General features: G+C 37.8%; 1 protein-coding gene across 11 annotated transcripts in view; it reads right to left on the bottom strand.

Moving 5' to 3' along the window:
- Positions 1 to 13,851: 13,851 nt before the first annotated feature.
- ROBO1 (roundabout guidance receptor 1) overlaps positions 13,852 to 21,591 on the bottom strand; it is a 736,887-nt gene continuing 729,147 nt past the window's right edge. For all 11 annotated transcript variants that reach the window (XM_065064434.1, XM_065064469.1, XM_065064416.1 and 8 more), the window contains 3 exons: positions 17,637 to 17,945; positions 16,172 to 16,371; positions 13,852 to 15,560 (listed from right to left, as the gene is read on the bottom strand). In XM_065064434.1, coding sequence (XP_064920506.1) covers positions 15,546 to 15,560; positions 16,172 to 16,371; positions 17,637 to 17,945 — 524 coding nt within the window. In that variant the 3' untranslated portion in view covers positions 13,852 to 15,545. The remainder of the gene's footprint in view (positions 15,561 to 16,171; positions 16,372 to 17,636; positions 17,946 to 21,591) is intronic.

Below are 21,591 nucleotides of genomic sequence, written 5' to 3' on the forward strand. Positions count from 1 at the left end.
AAATAATAAATTTAATAATCACAATGATGAGTACTGACAATATCAATAATAAAATAACCACCCTAGAAAAAAGTCAAAGCCAGAAAAAAATGAAAATAATTAAAAACTAGAAAAACAGAATATTTGTGAAATATAGGTATAATAAGTATCCAGGTAACGAAGTATTAAGTGCTGAACACTAGTGGTTATACATGTATTCAGAAAGATTCAGGGAAGTTCTGTTATTTTTTTTTCGAGTTGGCTGCTTTCTTGCTAGCGCAGCTTCCAGATACAGATATTACGTGAGTGCATTGTGCAGATGTGCTCATGACAGGAGATGTATTAAAACTGAATAAATAAAATATCTGTAAAAGGGTTTAATGATTGTCAGTAAATGTTAATCTGAATTTGTAAATGCTACTGAATTACTAATTTTTAGAGATTCCACACACCACAACCATCAAGAATTAAAATGAAATGCCCATGAGCTATTGAAATACATCAATAAATATTTTGCTTTCCTATTGTCATGATGTTCAAGGTCATTTTGTGTTATAGTGTCGTGAATATTTAACAAAGACCTCTACTGGCAATTTGTAGGGAAAGCATCTATGTTTTAGTTTAGACAAAGCATTAATTTTTACATTCAAGTAAAGGTCAACTACCATAGCCAGATGCAGCTGTAATGAAAATGTGTTCTGCTGAACAATGAAATAGTTCTTTCCATATTCTGTGTCAAATGCCTCTCTAAATTAGCTATATTAAAACTGTACAAAAAAAGAAGTACCCACTAATCCTTCAACTGTCAGTTATAATAAGGAATTAGTGAGATGTGAATTACAGGCCTCACACAGAAAAACAGCATCAAGAAGAAAACACTTGAAAAGTCTTAATTATAACAAAGCTTGTGATTGCTTAAAACCAGCAAGGCCTAAACTGTTATGGATTACATTTTGTAGGTTTATATACCAGATTTTGTATTCATTTATAGAATTTATAGAATTATAGCCAATGCCTTTTAGAACAGAACAGTAAAATATTATGAATTGTTGGGTCATATTCAGTGACGAATTGGAAGAAATTTATGCTTAAAATACCATAGCATTTGCATTGATCTAGGAGTAAGGAAAGATTCTGCTCTAATTTATATGTGCTTTCACATAATTAGTTAAATGCGACGGTAAGACGTGGGTCAAAATTATTTACGGACATGATTCAAATGGTAACATTAGGTTCTCATTTTACAGCTCTTAATGAAAGCATATTCTGAGCATTAAAAATATTTGAAAAGTTATCGGCTACATTACAAAGCATTATGTATTATTGGTAAAAGTGTATCTTGATATTACCAAGTTCACATTGACTTTTAACAAAGCCATACGTGGGAATTTCTAGGAGAAAAACTAAATTATGTTAAAATTTGAACCGTAACTAAAGAATCTATAAAAGCTACCCGCCATAGTACTTTTCTTTCAAAATAAAACTACCAAACTTCTATAGATTTGCTGTTAAAGCTGTCTGTCTCTCTGTTGTCCCTTCTGCATTACTACAGACTATGGTTCTGTTCAGTTTGAGGGGTAGCTTGAAAGGCTGTGATACAGATCCAAGCATTAGAGTCCAAAAGCAAAGCAGACCTAGATTTTGAATGAAAACTCTGCTTAAAGGCTGCCAATCAAGATCAAGATTTCAATTGTAGTTGCATTTGTATAAAGCCAGAAGTGTTTGGTTGAAACTGTAGACTTTCCTAAGCCAGTATATTTAAGCTTCAGCATCTAAAGAAATCCACAACTAGACAGAAAACAGAATTCTTCTTGAATTTGTTTTTATTCCATATAAGAACCAAAGGCTTGTGTTTCAAATATTTTCCACTGACAGGATTTAAAAAAACCCAAACCATACTAATGCGGAGAATGTTGAAACCTTTCAAATAAATAATGTTTCATTTTTTCTATGTTAACACGTAGTGACAAAACAGAATTGATAAAAATAAGACATTAAAAATAACTCATTTCAGCAGTTTCCAAGAGAAAATAGCCTTAGAGGAAGCACAGCTCCATAAAACTTCCACATTCCAGTGAACTAACCCTTCTGTTGCCTTTTTTTTTAGGACAGCAATTCTTATTATCCTGAGAATAATAAAGGCAATATAAGAAGATCAAAAAAAAAAAAATAAAATCGGGAGTTCTTTTGAAGGAACTACTTGAGATGCTCAAATGTGTTTTGCAGTGTAATGTGAAAGGTAATCTTGGTGGTAAAAGTAAAGTTTGTATCTTAACAGTGTAACCTTTAAGTAAGGATGACAGGGATGGAATTAATCTCACCCAAGTTTAGTAATCAGCAGTGCAGATACCTAAATCTGAGCTGGTCCTCCTGGGCCCCTGGCATGGACCATCAATCAAAAGAAAGAGGCACTGTCAGAGCATAATTTCTCTGAACTATTCTAGATGCATATCTTAGGATGAGTCACACCAGAACTGTGCCATTTCTTCTCCTAAACACGGAGCCAGGACTCAGACCCAGCTCAGGTGTAGGCAGCAATGGTTGGGTCAGAAGACTCTCAGCTGTGGGCTGCAGATCACAACAACAAAAACCAGCAAGGTATCACTGTCCTATCTGTGAAACACGGCTTTAATCCTGGCAATTAAAAGAAGACAAAGGTATGTGTCATCCATGCATGCATATGCCCAGTTTATACAGCGTTGTTGCCTAAACATGGCAGCTGGAATGAAAAATTCTTTCAGACAAGTTTGCCTTCTCTCTTGCTTTTTTCTTTCTCCTGAAGGACAACATAAGATGTGACTTTGCAATTTAATTAGATGTGACATATGTTGCTATAAGCTACATACTTGCAAGTACAGTATTTATGCCAAGTATGAGCAATCCTAGAGTAATTATGGTTTACGTTTTACAGAGGGCATGTCACTCAGCAGACAAGTTTCATGAAAGGACTGAGAGAAAGAAATGCCAAAAAAAGAAAAGGAAATTATGGGCCAGAGGGTTTAAAGCTCCCAGATGAACAAAGTGAAACTGGAAAGTCTTTTAATGACAGAGGAGCAGATATGACAATAACCATAATAAAAAACTAGAGGCTGGAGTTTGAGGTCAGACTGCCAAACCAGGCCCTGTGCTCAGGCTGCTGAGAGGCAATTACTCCAAGACTTGCTAGGAGAAGTATTTTTTCCAAAGATCTGCTCCAGAGCCTTTGGGGTGTAATTCCTTCTCAATGATACATGCTGGATATGAAAGGCAATTTTAGGAGGTGGATGCAGAGAAGTAATGTCTACCGGGGGGTGCGCCTGAATGTGTTCATGGGTAGACTCCATTTGAAAAATCATGCTACATCTTTCGTGCTGCGGTGTATAACATCACTGGTGAAAGCCATAGGAGAGATCATGACAATGAAGAAAATACATAAAGATATTTCAGTACTGGATGCAATTTTCAAAAACACTTAAATGGAAACTACTCTTATTTCTTTGCCACAGAATAGCTACTCAGTTTAGAGTGGTTGATTTACTGCTCTATAAACTACTGTGATTACAATTGTACTGGCATTTAAGTATCATGTCACTGTTCAATATTAATAAAAACATAAACTATTGTAAATCTCCTCCCCCTTTCTGTGTGAAATGCAGCTATGCAGGTAGCAACATTGTTACATTAAAATATTTGGGAAGGAGGTTATCTTTAATTACATTGAGATATTAAAAACTGCACAACCATCATGTGAAGGGGCTTAAAATATTTGATTGTAGTAAAATGTGCTCAGGGGCTAAATCCTAAGCCTCTAAATAATTTAAGCCTAGTTGAAAATTATTTCTTTCATTTTCAAATTTAGCACCTTGGCTGAAAAAGATGTGCTCTCTGGACACCAAATTATTCTTGCAGTCACACAGAAAGGAATCAAGCAATGTGTAGCACCCTATGAAAAAAGCACCAGGCTGACAAAATTGCAGGAGGAGCTATGTTGCTTTGATTAACTGTATTAAACTAACATGTGAGGGAACTTGTTTTCTACCCTCAAGTTCAAGCAAGGCATTTATGTCTTGCTTATCATTAGTGAAGCATCAGAGAATTATCATGAGGCTCAGCAGAGCTTTCCTTGGGCCCGAGATGCTCTGCGCGACCTTACGAGCACCCTAGTTTCTGGCAATTCAAATTTCTTCCCTGGTGTACTTGTACTGCTTGTACTGCTCCCATGGCACTCCTGCTCCTCTGCACCTCATAAAATTTACCTTCTGGTTACAGGGTATTTATTCTCCCTGGCTTCCTGGTGACTTTCGTAATCTCATAGAGTTGTCCTCTGTTTATCTTCTGGACCATGCTGTTGAATGGGGGCATTTTTTAGCTTTACTGTTGTAGGGTTTATCTTCTTGCTTCTCATAGTCTCATTTCCACATGCTTACGTTTTTTTCTCTGAACTCAGACATTCAGATGGTCCCATCTGTCATCTTTCCAAACAGATGAAGATACCTCTAGTTCAGATTCAAGTTAGGGTGAAACATTCAACTCCGGATCCACCTCCAGAATATAAGTTACTACAGGAATGAAGCTCGTTATTTTCTATCTATCCACTTAGTCGTCAGAATAGTGAAACCAATTTGACCACCATATATCACCTCAAGCTATTGGTACTCCACCATTTCTCCAAAACCACTAAGATAACTGCTCAGTTTTCTCTTTCTATTTTCAGATTGAGGTTTAGATGGAAAAACCTGACTTAAGTATTAACCTTAATGTCTAGCTCTGAAAGTGAATGTGATAATAAATCATTCCAGTCTATTTCAGAAGCAGAATTTCAGAAGCCACTGTCAGGGAGAAGTTTCAACTTGTGCCTTCATGACTTCTGATGAGTCCAGCTGTCAAAAGTTCCTACTGAAGAGTGAGGTTTCACCGGAATTCTAGATCAATTACACTGAGACCAAATAAAAATCATTTTGGATTTTTCACACAGCAAACAGCTGTTTTTCCATATGTGTATAATAGTTCCTATCAAAAAGTTGCACAATGGCATGAATGAAAATCTCTTTACCACAATCCTTCAGTTTACAAGGAGCATATCTGATTACAGAGCATGGATACTTCTAATTTTACCACAGCATCAGCTCCACAAACAACTAGAATTGGACAAAGCATCCCATTTGTGGTTTTGGAAGTGCCTAGACAATGACATCTGCATTTCCTTCTCTTCCTACTGGAAATACATTTTATGAGATATCTCAGGTTTGCATTTATTTTGCTTTGCTTTTGTTGGCATAGTCTCACTGGGAGCTTATAAAACTTCCTGGGATCAACAAATTTGTTCAGGCCTTTTTCTTCCTCACAGTTTTTTTCAGCTGATGAATTTCCAGCATATAACAGGCCCTCATATTAATTCCTAAATGCATGACCTTGCATAGTGAGCTACTTAATTTCAGCCTTTTTCTGTTACTTCAGTCCTCAAGGTGACCCACTCCTCCTCTGTACTGGCAATTGCTCACAACTTCCTTGATCAGCACATTTCATTATCAGACTACTGCTTTTGTGCCAAGTGCTTTAATGAAAATATTAAATAAAACTGTCCCAAAATTGATCCTCAAGAGACTCTACTGATAGCCTCAGAATATCATTAGGCTTTACATTTTAATACTAATTATATTGTATTATTTATATAATGGCAGCAATGCTAGACAACCGTCCTGCAGCACTACGCACACACATAGACCCCTTGTCCAGAGGAGCCGACCACCTGAACTGGTGAGAAAAACGGAGACAGGCTGGAAGTACTAGTATTCTACGGCTTTGAGAGGCCATAATCCAGAATACGTTATGGCAGCTGCAATGAACATTTTCTGAGAATTTAACACTGTTTAAAATTTAGATTTCTCCTATTTGCAGTTTAAGAGAGGGGGAAAAAAAAGAAAACCTGCTCTATCTTACTCAACTACAGGAATGATGATCTAAGGTTAGTAGAAAACTGGAAGTTTTAAGCAGCTGGTAAGGAAATGGAAAACGATAATTTGCTGCCTATTATAATGCCCAAAGAAATATTCAGGATTTTTCTTTGATATTCTTCACAAATGAGCATGCAGTCACACAAGGCTTTTTGGAATGTGTCAAAAGAGATTCCTAACCATTTCACAGAAACATTTCTCAACATTAGTTTCAGCATTTCTGGGAAATTTTTTAACGTACCATCTTTCACCAACACAAAATTGTTTGGATGATGATAATCAGAAACAACAAAGAATTGCTTTCTTTCCGAATGTTAAAGTGTTACAACCAGCAAATACTTAAGCAAAGTACCATTTATACTTTTCTTTCAGTTTTCCTTTGGTCCCTTATATAAATTGGTGGTAGTATTTAAATTAATTTATTTAAAACTTGACAAACTGATTAAATAATTCACTTTGTTAGGAACTTTGTCAGTACATCACTGATCATTGAGAGTAACAGAATGTTCCTATTGTTAGCTGGACTAACATCCTCCATAGTTTGCCCTCAACAAGAAGTATAAAAGCAACTGAAATGAGTAGATATGTGTTTTCCCGGCACTTGGAATCTGCATTTCCCCAGAGTAGGCATGATGTCGAAGCGTAGTGACAGTGTGCATGCATCCAAGACAGCAAGCCTACAAGCAGTGAGCATGGAACAAAAAAAGAATCCACATAAACTCTATTTTTTATTTTCCCTTTTTTGTAGTATAAATTTATTGCACTTCAGTGGACTGGGTAACTAACTAAATAAAAGCTCTCCAAAAGCTATTAAGAAACCATCTTCACTGCGATCGCAAAGCAAAACTGACAGAAGTGCTGCTACTACTGAAGGCTTATACAGAAACGTTCATAGTCAGAGTGCTTGACAGACATTAAATTAATCCCGCTGTATCTTAATTCTAATTGCCACAGGGATTCAGACTGTTCTGAGGCATATCTGCTGCAAAAGTTAAGTGTCTGTAGCACCTTCCTACTGCAGCAAAAGCAGTTAAGCTCCAGCTTGTTATTTTAGTGAAAATATTCTTTCAAGGATTTTTCCTACATTTTAAAATTGGCTCAGACATTCTGCTTAGTATCTTGTTGGCACAGCCTTATTAATCTCTCAGTTGTTTAAAAAATAGATGTAGCTGAAACTTCTCACTTTGAAGTTTCATGATACTGTGACAGCCAAAAAAGTCAAACCCCATAGGAAATGTCACCTACTTGTTTTCCTAAGTTTCATACACAATACAGTAGGAACACCACATTGTTTACTTGTTCTTCTTTCAGGAAAAACAAAAAACCAAACAAACCCCCCCAAAACAAACAAAAAAAAAAAAAACAAACCACAAAAAAGTCACATTTTCAAACCTCCTCTTCAACTCCCTTTTTTGACTTTGAACTTTTGTTCTGAAACATGTAACATTACTGACTGACTCTTTCCAAGCACTTGAGTGTTGAATCAGCTCATCACAGATCAGAGTGCCAGGAGGACCAAATGTTTGGGGGTTTGACACCCTGATTACTTATAAGATTCTGGAAAAAACAGGTTCTTCAACTTCCACCACCTTACCTCCAGCTTCATGTTGCTGCCCTACCTGACTTCCTCCTTGGGGCACAGTGGACAAAAGCCTGGGAAAGGCAGAGAAGACCTACATGTGGATGTGGATATAACCAAGAACTGTGTGAGATGCCGCATTCCCAAAGCATCAGTAGGCTGAGCTTGTACTCGTGGCATTTACTACTGTGGAATGAAGCAAAACATTGCAAGGCTTCAGAAACTGAACATCAGCACTGTGCTAGTTTTTCTTTGTGATTTTGATAAATTCTCAGAAGAGCTCTGAGAATACAAGTTTCATCTTGCATTCTGTACGGCAGGGAAAAAAATGCTGCCTGCCACACTGGAACGTGATGAGGGTGCGTACATGAGAGGCTGTAATAGCATGAACAGGTACCTAACATGAAGGCAGGATAGTGCGGTAGTGATGTGCACTCTGGATTTACTGCTGCCTCTATTATAACCAGCCAAAGTGAGCTCTCAAGGATCAGGTTCCCTATGAAGAGGTGGTTTTGGTTTTGTAGTACTGTGCAGAGTTTTAATGGACAAATAAAAAGTTGTCCCTGAAGAGAAGCTTTTGCAAAATACTCGCCAAAGGCATGGACGTGCTCAACAACCAGCAAGGGTTTTAGCAAACTATACAGTCAATCTTCATCCTGTACACTCTATGAAACAGGTTTCGTAGGAAAAAAAAAAGGTAAAATGTAAGTGAAAAGTGAAATGTCATAATGCAAGCACAGAAGAGCAGAAAATTTCATGTTGATGAACAAATGTACGTGCTTTTCCTTTACATCTTGTACACATAAACCTGATGATGATTCTGATGCAGCCCTTCTGAAGCATTCCATGTCCATCCAGAATGAATCACATGAGAATGAGGTTAGTACAAGAAACAGAAGAGATATATGTATACAAAGCCATATCTATCTATCTCTATCTCTATATCTGTCATCTCTTAAGCCATATGCCACCCAGGTATTGTTTATATATGCCTAAATAGATTCTGTTCCCTACAAGACTGGGCTCCATTAGAGCCTTGGATTATTACACTATCTGTACAGTTATTTCAGGTACTGGTACTCAAAGAATAAAGAGTGCAGGATTATGACGGCTTTTGAATTTTAAGCTGTCTAAGCCATCAAATACTGCTGCCTTTGTAATATCTGTCAATGGCGGCTATGGAAAGTAACGTTTTGTTTCCTTTTAATTTGTATCAGTAAGGTGAGCGATCAGTGGGCTACAGACTTGGCACACTGATGAGACTGACTGTGTCAGGACCTAGTTCTCAGCCCCACTTCTTTTGATTTTGCTTGATGTAAAAAACTGCATTGCTCTGTACTCAGCTCTATATAGTGCAATTTCTTTTGCAAACATCTCATTCAGGAATATAATGAAACCTTTGATTTGGTGATAATTAACATTGCAGAAATAAATGTTCTTGCCCATTATTTTCATGCTATCCAAATGCTTTAGGAATACCCTATTAGTTATCATTTACTGAAAGGTTGGGGGGAGGTTTGTTGGTGGGTTTTGCCCTCCCCTTTTTTTCTTTGTTTTGCTTTTGTCCTTCTACGCATCGAAGTCCATAAGGGCTCCTTTACTGTTTTCCCTTGCTGCTGACTTTGAACCACACCTATGCTTGAAGACTGGTGGGAAGCCACAGAATAAAAGTCGATACTTAGTAGGTTTATCCTATATTTCCTCGTGTTGCTTTTGCTAAAAACATCTTATGGCTGAAAGAAAAATTCAATAAACCTTTTTTTTTTTTTTTAATCACAGCTTTGATTGTCATGCTCCAAAAAAATCGGAAAAGCAATTGGCTCCACTTTATGCCAGATAGAGAGAGCAGGGCCGAGTAGGTCCATCCTCATCATCTCATGTGACAAGAAAGCTGAATGTCACAGTGAATTAAAACCCACTTTCCTCTTCTGGCTGCTTAAAATGAGCCCATTTGGCGCATATTTAGCAAGGAGGCAGAATAAAACAAGCATGCAGGAAGGATTTCGCTCTTCTTCCAGTGTTCATCACACTGTGATGCCTATTGTTTGCCGGTCCATATGGGGGTAATTCACTTCCAGGGCAGTTCAATTCAACAGGATCTTTGCCATTAACTTCAATGAGACTTGGAGTTCCTCAGCTCCTTGAGTTTTTTTCTCTTGATATCCCTTGATTCCCCTTCTCCAGTCTGCCTTCCTGCTTTATGGCTTTCATAGAGACTGGATTCCAGTTCAACCAATTCCTTTTCCTCTTTCTGAGCAGGATGGAATTTTTCCCCATTCTCAATACAGATGTCACATGTAAAGGGATCCCCATCTCCATGGTGTCATCTCAGATCTTTGACTGTTTCTGTGATCCAGAATTCAGTGGCTTGATCAAACGAAAAAATAGTTTCAGAAATAATGCTCTTAATCTTTGGTTTCATGGTCACGAACAGCACAATAGGCTTTTGAACAGATTTATAGGAAACAGCAAAATCATCATTTACGGTGAAAAAAAAAGTAAAGAAAATCAAACCCGGGTAAATAGTTGTTGAGGGTTTAGATTGCGGGGTGACAATAAAAACCTGGCAGATGTACTGTTAACCTCCTCTCCCCCCACTTCCCTCTTCAGCCCCTCCCTCTCCCCCCTTCTCACTAAGTACAGGCGATCGGGAGGGAAAGAAGGACAGAGAGAAGAGAGCTGGAAAAATTAACAATGTTTTACTAATGCTACTAATAAGAATAGAGAAAATAATACAAAATACACAAAACCAATCTTGAAATTCTCAGCAACTGCAGAGCCAGCAACCAAAGTCCTGGATTGGACTCTGCAGCCAGCCAGAGCTGGATTCAGTCTGTCACTAGGCCTCAGTTTGCAGGGACGACTAGCAAGGTCCTCTAATATCTGCCATAAGGAAAAAGGGACAAGATCCTCGTGATCTCCCACTTTTATATGAAGTATTCACGTGAATGGAATGTTATACACAGTTGGTCAGTTTCTTGGTCACTTGTTTCTCGTCGCCCCTCTCGCCAGATGTCCATCCATGCTTATCAATAACTTCGCATTCCATTGCTATGTTTACCAAAACAGGTATCTTGTTCTCCAGGAAAATGCAGCTAATATGAAGCTTCAGCTGACAGGCAAATTCACTAAAAAAGACACTTGTTTTTTAACAAAACCAGGACAATAGTTCACACTGAGATCCACAGTTGCTGTCGATTTTAAAGATCTATCTTGTGATTTAAGTTCTGAAATTTTCAGTTAGTTCAATACAAAATGAAGAAGCTGGAGGACACATCCAGTGAGGATGACGTCCATGGCAACACTGGGAATTACTCATGTGTGTGTAAACCTCAAACATCCTTAAAAATGTTCGCCTTTCAGCAGAGTTTGGAAGAGACTCTCAGTTCCCCACCTTAATCTCAGCAAATACAAAACTGTATACACATGTAAATCTGCATTTGCAGATAGCAGTATCTTCCTGTGTACACACTAAACATACTCTAATTCTTCTCTTATACATAAGCAGTAAGACTTTCATTTCCAAAGAATTTTCATCTGTAACATAAGCAAAAACAATGAATAAAGACATTTTCTCTACTTGTAAGCAGATAATGAATTTGAAAGCTTCACTTAAAGAATATAGTATTTTTAATAGATGGTTTTGTTGCCAACAGTAAATGAATCTTTTCGAATTTATGAGTACAGAGGTTGGAGATTAACTTTTGAAAAAGCATATTGCAGAACAGATGTTAGGTTAGGCAGATCCTACAGTTTTCCCATGGAAGTTCTTTCTTCCTTAGGTTTATTCAAGAAAGATAATAGATTATGGAATAATAAAGTAGAAAATGTTAAAAGCAAGACATTGTACAAAATTTATACACTAACTAAAGCAATAGATTAAGTTGGTATTTTAACAAATAGCTGGTTCTGGAACACAGGAAGTAAGGTGGCAGTTCAAATGTATTTGCTGGAGTTGAAGCAAATTACATTGCTTAGGTTTCATCATCAGTTACAGCTAACCTCCTCCTACAGATTTTTTGCAAATACAGATCTAGGGTATATTTGCATTGCCCTAAAATAAAACCACTTTGTCATTTATGCTTCAAAGTAAGTACTCTTTGGAAAATAAACTGATATATAATGCTATAACGTGTGCAAGGCATTTACTAAAATTTTATAATTCTGATTTATTTAGACATCTTTCATAGTAGTCCAACAAATACTAATCTACTTTGAGTAAAGTCCGTTTTAACAGTAACTCACACAGGACACACTACAAGAAAAATCAATCTTATACATTCATTATATCAATTCAGCACGCAAATGCTATGGATTTTCTAGTACAATACTTGTTTTCTTCAGGTATTTAGCAAAATCAAAACCTCTGAACGCTACTTTCCAGTCACTGAGTAACTCTTTAGGTAAAGTAGCAACACATAAATGACCCAGCTTTACTGTACTTGAATGCCTAAGACCAAGTCAAGTGTGCATCAATACTTATTAACAGAAGTAATAACTTTAATTCCAAACTGTTGTATATTTTATCTTCATTACAGTATTTTTGGTAAGGCCACAATGCGCTGAGGACCCAGTGTGGGTGCAAGAACTCTGTGACAACTGAATGCAACGACAAAACAACCTAAGTAACTTCTTTGGGAATACTATCAAACGTCAAACAAATTTATAAAAACTCTTAATGAAAAAACCTCATTGGGCAAGATTCCCACTTACCGCTGTTTAAGTAAGAACTTCAGCTGGAGTCTGACTTCTAGTGAAAGTGCAGATGGACATGGACATCAGCTGGGGATCCGATGGGAGGTTTCCAAGCATGTCACCGTGCCAGTAAAGAATGAAGCAAGTATCTGTTATTTCAGGCACGCAGCACCAGCGTTTCTGAACGGATACACCTCACAGAGGTTTACACGCCACAGCTGCAACTACATCCCAGCTTTGTGCTGCACCACTACACCTTTGGCGGCAGCTTGAGCTTTAGTGCCATGGGGCTGACATGCCCAGCGACCCTGCTTGGAGCTCCACCTCGCTCTCCACAGCCTGGAAGTGGCTTGAGCCCAAAGTACAAGGCTGCTCCTGGTGCCAAGAAATCAGCTGCTGAAGCAGCCTCTGCCCATCAAATCAACCTCTCCTGCCTCCACCAAAGGAAAGGTGCAGGCCAGATGGATGTCTCCTGGGGGACACGCTGGTCTACGGCCACCCGTCTGGATTATGTCAGCAGCTCTAGCACATGGTGTTCTGAACTCAGGCAGGAGGATGGAAAATGTCCCCAAAAACTCTTTGAGCAACACAGAAAGATGAAATACTTATTCTACTTAACACCTGCTTCAAAGCTATAATTTTGAAAAGGAAATATATAATACTTGAGGCTTGTGCCCAGTTAAGTTGCCAAAGGTCTAGCAATCTTCTGTGGCAGGACATCACAGAATCACAGAATGTTTGGGATTGGAAGGGACCTTGAAAGATCATCTAGTCCAATCCCCCTGCCGGAGCAGGAACACCTAGATGAGGTTGCACAGGAAGGTGTCCAGGCGGGTTTTGAATGTCTCCAGAGACATTTGGTGCTGTAGCAGTGCTCTGCAGCACCTCAGGATCGGGATCTGGACTCTTTAAAGCTCTTGGGAAAGGAGAAGCGTGATACTCAAAAAGACAAGGAGCAAAAAGGTTTTGTTGAATAAAAGATGTACTTTCTTTTTTTTTTCTGGAATGCGCTGGCTATCTTGTTATCTTCCTTTTTTTTTTGGTTGTTGTTGGTTTTGTGTTTGTTTGTTTGTTTGTTTTTTTTGTTTGTTTTTAACTGGGATGATGGTTGTAGGGTAAGGAAGGGCAAGAACGAGGTGATCAGTAAGAGTACAGGTATATGAAAATGCACGAGCGGAAAAGGGACCATCATGTAGCTGAGCGTGATCCACAGCAGGACTTTGCTGACCACAGAATGGCTACAGGGCTGGAGGACAGCGGGCGGGTAAGAAAGCTTGTATTTGTACAGGCCCCAACAAACACATGACTCCTAATATTCATTCCCTTCACATATTTGGATCTTATTTCCTTTGTAACAACTGTAACTCACCCCTGAGGTGAATGCTTTTGTTGGTACAGATTTTCTTCATCAGCTTTCTCTGGAAATTGGCAGGCTAAGAGATGTTTTTGTTATCACAGCTCATGAAGCACCCAGAAATCAGATCTTTAAGGCAATCAATTTTAATTATGTAAAATCTTAGGCTGCATCCAGCTCTCCCGCTTTGCTCGTGCTACTGTGACTGCAATATTTCCGTGGAACAGATTCCGACTCTTACCGATAGAAACAAGATCAGAGTTGGCCACAGAATTACGTTTCAGGGAACACAAGAAACTACGCCAGGAAGATAATGTATTTGAGAACATTTTTAATAAATAATGTGACAAAAATTACTTTTTTGATTATTGGATCCTCAGTATGCAAAATTATGGCTAAAATATGAGGTTTCTTACATGAACATAATGAAAACATTAATCACATGGATTGTTCCTTTAGTACTGCACACCCTTTCTATGGAACCTTTCTTTAAAAATCAGCTAAATGAAAAATTTCAGTCCTCGGTAAACACCAAAACACTTTTTTTTTCTTCTTTTTTTTTTTTTTTTCATTGGGGCTAGTCCTGATAGCTGTCAATAAACAAACACACATTTTTCCATTAGCACCAATGACAAAGGAATTTTATAATTACAAAAAAGATCATAAAATCTACAGACAGAGGACATCATTTGGCAAATTTAATGCAACTAATGCCTCTATTTCAGCTTTAATGATAAGCCAATGTTGAGAGAGGCCACAGCAAAATTGGTAATTTTCTGTAAGTCCAGGAAAAGCGAGAAGTGTTTTGATTATGGCCCACATTTACGCTTGTTACTTTATTGTCTGTCATCATTCAAATATTCCAAATACAAACATAGAGCATTAACAAAAAGATGAAAAATATCCCAAACAAATGCTTAACATTTCAATAAGACAAAAAAAAAAGGTTAATAGTTACAATGGTTTACAAACAAAGTTTAGTGATTGTGCTTTTAAAACCAAAAAAAAAAAAAGATAAGCAGTGCATTACAAAAGAAATAATTGCCAAGATCAAACAAAACTTCTTTAAGTGGCACTTCTTCTTTAAGGTGAATTAACACAAGTAGAGGTCTGAGATTTGGGCCAGTAACATTTAATGATATTACCCAATCATTATTAAAAACGTCCATTTTCATAGGCATTGCTGAAGATGGAAATTAGAAAAAGTTTCAGATAAACTTGCTCACGCCATGATTAGGCAAATAGCAATCACATTGGCTTACCTCCTGCCTATCTCAAAGGACATTTTTAATAAGAATGTACTGAATGATTAAAATGGAAAGACAAATCAAAGTACCACAGGGGATTTAAAATGAGTACATATTTACAATAAGAGCCACCTCATCCCAAATTAATTTTACTTGCCTTGGTAAAACTGTATCATCTGCGAAAGGTTAGCAAGAGACTGGCAGAAAACAAGACACAAAGTCTGTATAGAAATTGCAAGATGCCATTTGCACTAACTGCAGACTACAGTGAAACCCCCGGAATAAAAGAACATTCTGCATGATGTTTGCCTGGGGGATCTTTTTGATCAATGCCGCATTACTTGCAATGTTATGGATTGGCTCACTGGTGTGCCGGCAGCGCGCCAAGCACCGCCGCGCTGGGGAGAAACCGCGGGCTCCCGGGCTCTGGAATCCCCTTCTGCTCTAATCCTGAAGCAGCAGCTGGCCCAGGGACCACCAAGAGCAGCTCACCTGCCTTCTTGGGCAGCAGGGGTGATGCACACAACATTATGGAGTAGGCAAGGGCCGTTCCTAATAAAGAGGGTTTACAAAGAAAGAGTAAAATAAAAACTAGCATTTTGATGGCGTGAAAATAAAAAAAAAAGGAAATTGTACACTCTGATTGCACTGAACATTATTTCTGGCGTCAAACATCATCAGACTTGAGGCATCTTAAGTGATATTTTTTTTTTTTCTGATTAGATTTTAAAAGCCTGTTACAGTACATGTCGTTGTCTTCAGCTTTCTGTTTCCTGTAATAAAAAAAAGCACAAAAATGACTACACGTTAGATTTCATTATTTAAAGTTTTTTTCACATACTTCTTATAGATTTGTTACTTTTCAATAACAATTAATACTTCGAATTACATGCAGCAACATGACTGCATGTTGGACACCCATTCTACAATCAGGAGTTAAATGGAATTAATATTGTTAGGCAGATAAAAAAGAAGAAAAAAAAGTTCATGCCTTAATATCTAATAAAATCTAGAACTATAAACTTTCAAAAAATATGAAAGGCAATGTCAGGGCATTCTTAGGTGCTATAATGCCTTCTTTTCACTTTTGAAACAATCTGGATAACGTGAAGTGCACTTTTACATACTGTATTTCTAAAAGTTCTGTTCCCTGGGCTTTATTGTGGTGACAGTTATACTATGCTACGTACTACTTGTTTTTTACGTTTTTTGGCAAATTCTTACAGTTTCTTTCTTGGATTTGGCATGAGGTTACTAGACAGATAAATGTACTCATTTCTGTGAAGAGCACTATTTCTAATTCAAAGTGTTTTTTTCTTGGCATCTGTCTAAGCACAGAAAATAGTCTTATTCTAGTCATCTTCAGTAGTACAACTACAGTTACCTCCATCTCTTCTTCTTCCTCTTCTCCTTGTTCATACGCTCCCAGTACTTGCATTTCTGCAACATTCCTTCGAGCTATATTTGCTTGATCTGACCTCTGTCTACCTCCTGATCCTCTTGATGACATAGAGCTGGAGGAGCTGGGATCTCTAGGATTATTTGATGTTGGAAACGTTGGTCTAGAATATGGCAGGATGTCCTCTGTATAATTAAATATATACATTGTTATGTTTACAAGCCCAGAGACACTGTGATCCCAAAATTTCTGCCTGCAGTTGATTTATTTTACTTTTTATGATCCTCGGTAGGTCTAAAGTGATGCCTGACCGGAATTCGGAATGCACTATTTTCATAATAGCATTATAGAAGCTTTCTTGAGGAAATTTATAGTGTTCACATGGTAACATTCACCACAGAAAAACTAATTCACGATTACTGTCCACTTCATTTAAATTTATGATCACTGCTCTATATTCTACAGGAAAATAAAGAAAGAAATTACCCTTGTAGTAAATTTTCAATATGACTGACTAGGAGGAAATGACAATATATGCATGATACTTGGAAGGAGCTCACTGCATCTAAATATTAGACCCTGTATTTATCAAACTGAGTTTGAAACAAAATTAGTGGGCATGTTTTAAAATTTCAGCACCATCCCCTTAAGGTAAACTTGTAATAACTTTTCTCTCTAGTAATCCACTGTAATCAATACCAATCTGGTACTAGTATGCCCATTTAACCATATTAGTGCTCAGTTACCCCTCATATGGGTCCTGGATATCTGCAGGAAGAAAGGACCAGGCGTTTGTATGAATCTGTTGAAAAGCTTGGTGAACACTTGGCAAATTAATGTTCCATCAATCAGTAATCTTACCACCTTCCATAAAGAAGAGATTCCTTTGACCAGGTCTGATCCACATAATGCTGTTATCAGTTAGTATTTACGCTTAAAGCCTTACTACTGTGGCTTTCTTATTTTTTAAACAGGACCAGGGTTATAAATAGACAAAAATGGGCCAAGTGCCAGTTCTTTGGTAGAAAAGTTAAATATCTGACTTATAGATCTACTATCTGACTTCAGCCACTTCCCTTGCAAATTAGATTATAACTAGATAGAATAGACATAACTAGACTATAAATGTATAGTAGGGGCAAGGATAATGATTCTTATAGCTCTTGCAGAAAATTTCTGTTTCAGCTTTCTCAGCGCTAGCTTTAATGCATGAGGGGTTCATAAGGAAAACAAGACAGAAAATCTATGTCTTTCATAAGCTTTTGTTTTCATTTTATGTTAATGAGAACCTGCATCATGACCTGTATTAGCACAAATAAGTGCAGTAAATGCTGACAATTCAGCAGATCTAACTTCACTTACACTGTCGTTGTGAGAGACCTGGAAAGAGCTGCCTCTTCCCTGTGACCAACACACAATACGTTATTAAAACCAGAGCATGCAAAATAACCTTGAGGAAGATGAGTTTTTGCTGGTGTGGCTTCTCGTTTTGGTGCTTTATTTCCTCGCAGTTTCCCATCGCTTTGCTGTTCCTGTGATTCCCTCCGCTCTCCAGAATTTGTCCGCACGTCCGAATGCTGTCGCCCCTCCACCCCGTCCCTCCCCTTGTAGCCGCCTCCTTTCCTTTCCGCAGACCTGTCTGTCCTCGCTTCTATAGAAGCAAGTTTTGGCAACATGACCGGCCGCACCTCCAGCTGTGATTTGGACTGGGCAGTTGGTGATTTTATAGCTGGAGGTGGCACAGGAGGCGGTGGCAAGTCTACAAAGTTGAAAAAGAATGATGATTACAATGACATCATACACCAACAAACTTAAGAAATAATATTTAAGTTCCACCGAAGAAACAGATGCCCTCTTCACTTTTAGCCTTCCCTCTGCCCTTTTCTCTCCACCCAAAAAAACTATTATGTTACTGTTACAACTGCTGATGGGTATTTTCCCAAAGCTTGAACTTTGAAAATGCAAAGTAAAAACCTCCCACTGCCTTTTCAAAACACAGTATTTTCTTAAAAATCACTACAAAAAGCTGTAAGAAAATTAGGTACTTGGATATTAATAAATCAGTTATGGACATCAACATAGAATTAAAGATATTAACATATCTTTGCTGATATTTATCCCCTAGTTCATTCAACACAGCAGCTTGTGCTGTAGTTACTCCAGGTCTTCAGTGGTCTGGGCGTTAAAGCAAGCTGGCTGGGGTGTAAGAATGCATTTCAGATGCACTGCTGATATACCTAAGCTATATTAATTATTGCATTCTTCCTTCAAAACAATAGGTTAATCTAACACACATATCTCTGGTGTCTCTGGGTATCTTACAAGATATTAAAAAAATCCACACTCAATGAACGAAGTAACAAGCTCTCTGGAAGAACAAAAAAAACCCTAAAACGACACACAAGACTTGTGAATTTCTCTCAAGTTAGCACAGCTGAAGTAGTTCTAAAATCATGTATATTTTTAAATAGTATTTATAAGGGTCACATATGTTTTACTTAGTCAAAGTTTTTTATTCCTGCATTAAGAATGTGTAGACTCTTCAGCAGGATACAATAGTGCTCTGCAGAATATGAAAAGTGAAGGAAAAAAAATGGAAAAGTCAAACAAGGAAGTGACAATACAAAAGAGGCTCACAACAAAGCCGTAGGAACAAATCACATGTGTGTAAGAGAACAAGAGGCTGAAAAAAGTGAGACATGGAAGATGTTTCTGAGGTTAATATTTTCAAGTGAGATTGCTAAAAAAAATAATAACTATTAAAAAATGTAACTTCAGCATTTTCTGATGGTGTGTATTCATTCTTTCTGCTTCCACAAAAATCTTGGAGCAGCTGTGTTTTTCAAACACCATCGCTACACATACAGCTAATTCACAGTCTATTCAAGAGAACATTTCAACTGAAAATTAACTAAATTGTGCCAAAAATAAAGGTAGTACTCCTGAATAAGAAATAAAATAGTCATCTGAAATACACCTATAAATTCAGTTATGGCAGACGCCAGATATTTTTGAGAAGTTTTCCAGTGACACAAAGCGCAAATGACTTGACCTAGCCTTGTGAAAAGGTGAAGCGATGCAGCACTCAGTGCTCTGTGCAGGCTTACTGGGCACCATCCTCCACGTCAAACTGGTGACATAACTTGGAATTGCCCTTGACCTGTTTCAAACAGGACTGGAAGTTAGATCAGTTGTCTAGAATGGGATGATGAGGAAGAAAGATGTCATAACACTGATTTCCTAAGGCTGAACATTCTTCAGGTAAAGGAGACCTGTAAATTCATTCTTGCTGCATTAACTTCACTGCCTTGCTAAAAAACAAAAACAAAAAACCACCAACCACAAACAAATAAACCAACCAAGCACAGACAAAAAAGGTGAGGGAAACCACAAAAAAAAACCCCAAGCAACCAAGAAAACTTCTCCTTGTTCCAATTTATGGCTTGAATAAGGGACAAAATCCATTTAACAAGAAACACAGAAACTACTTTCCTTCTGTTCATCTTAGCTAAGAACGAGTTGGACAACTGGCCTTATATTCTTTGTAAACTTTGTAGGGTAGTTTGTTTTTCAAACTCTAACGGTTTAGGGAACATGAGTTTTACAGAGTAGCTGAAGGTAAACAATTGAATACTGACACTTAACTTAAGCATCTACTTAACACTCACTATTCACAGATGTCTTCTAAGAAAAAGCACTGTCATTTCCAAAACTTGAGAGGCATAAGGGAAATTAGCTGGAAGCCTGAATATACTAGGTGGCTGACTCAAAATAATTTTACTTATGGAGTGGGAATTATTACGCTATAAGGAGGAACAAAGACAGATCTGTGGGAAATGGACTGGACTTGTTTAACTGAGAGAATTAAAACTGGAAAATGGAGAGGCAACTTCTGATTCAATAAGATATTAAATACAAGAGCTTTTGGCAAGAAAGCACAGACCAGTTACATTGCATTCTTTTGTTATCCACAATGCTTTAAAAACATGGTTTACAGTGGTAACCTCTGTCCAAAACACAACCTCAGCAATGAAACTCCGTAATTCCGCACATCAGAGCAGCGTTCAGACTACGTCCTCTATGCATCTAAAAATGCCCCGTAAGCTCTAGGCACCAAAGAGCGAAACCAAATCACTTTCACTGTGCTGCCCAGCCCTGTAGATGCTTGAATTCAATATGTGCCTACACATGTAGACATTTGGATCACAGGGCTTGATAGCCATATGAGCTTAAGTGTCAGTATCTCTCAAAAAACTCTTGGTCTGAAGGAGTATATAACCTCCTACAACTCAACAATAAGGTGAAAAATTGTGTGACGACTTCAGAATAGCATGTCATCTGTTCCTTGTAAGCTCAGTGCATCAGACAGCATCAGATCCAGCCCGAAACTTATCAAACACAACAACTGTCCTTCAAAAGCAATGCTGGAGATGGTGATGGCTCCTATCTTTTGCAGAACACTTTTAGTGATTATAGAATTTGGTCAAGATTTAAAAAATAAGATAAACTCGTCCTTAGCCTGAGGAGATTCAAGAAATATCTTCCTTCCTCTGGAAAACATCCTTCTCACGTCTTCTCTCAGAAAATGACACACCGAATTTTATGTGGATGAAGATACTCAAACTCAAAAGCGTAGGCTTCTGGAACCACAGCTGTTCATGCAATATCGCGTGTCTCACATTCCCCACTCACTGTCTCTATTAAGTTATCAGAGCACTGAATAGCCCTTCTGTTGAGCTTGCTGATGTAAAGGGAGTGCAGACACTTAACATCAGCCTTTTCAGTCACCCTTGGAGCCAACCTCCAACAGCTGTGGCACCGCGATGCACTGGCTGAATATCAAAGGAACCAGCATCTCTCCTGTAGCGTATAAAATACAACTTGGAACAAACTGCTTTATTCAAGAATCCTACCCAGCTACACGGGACAACCAACAGAGTGGTGTTAAGTCTTGACTATGGAAAAGAAAGATACATTGACATAAAAAGTTTCATAAAATGCCAGTAGCTCTATGGTACAGTAATAATTAAAGAAAAGCGATATTCTTTTTCGAGAATATTTTTGCAACCTGCAGGGAAACTATAAAAATCTTCATTATAACACAGTACTCCTCGCTGAGAAGAATCCTTTACAGAGGAAAAAAAATCTTTTCAGAGGTCAACACTATTACACCCCTGTGGTATTTATTTTAACAGCTCAGATCACAGACAAAATCCAGATTTAATCTGCCTCCTCGAGTACAAACTGGCACACTTGCTATTAAAAGGAAAATGGAAGCTTCCATTGTGAGGAATGAAAAATAAATCACAAAGCAACATCAAACCAATATAAAGAACTCAGAGGTATTTGTTAAAGGTCAGCTGTGCTCACATGTTTCATTCATGCCTATGTATTACTGTTGTACT

The sequence above is a fragment of the Columba livia genome, chromosome 1 (assembly GCF_036013475.1).
Source record: "Columba livia isolate bColLiv1 breed racing homer chromosome 1, bColLiv1.pat.W.v2, whole genome shotgun sequence".
NCBI lineage: Eukaryota > Metazoa > Chordata > Aves > Columbiformes > Columbidae > Columba > Columba livia.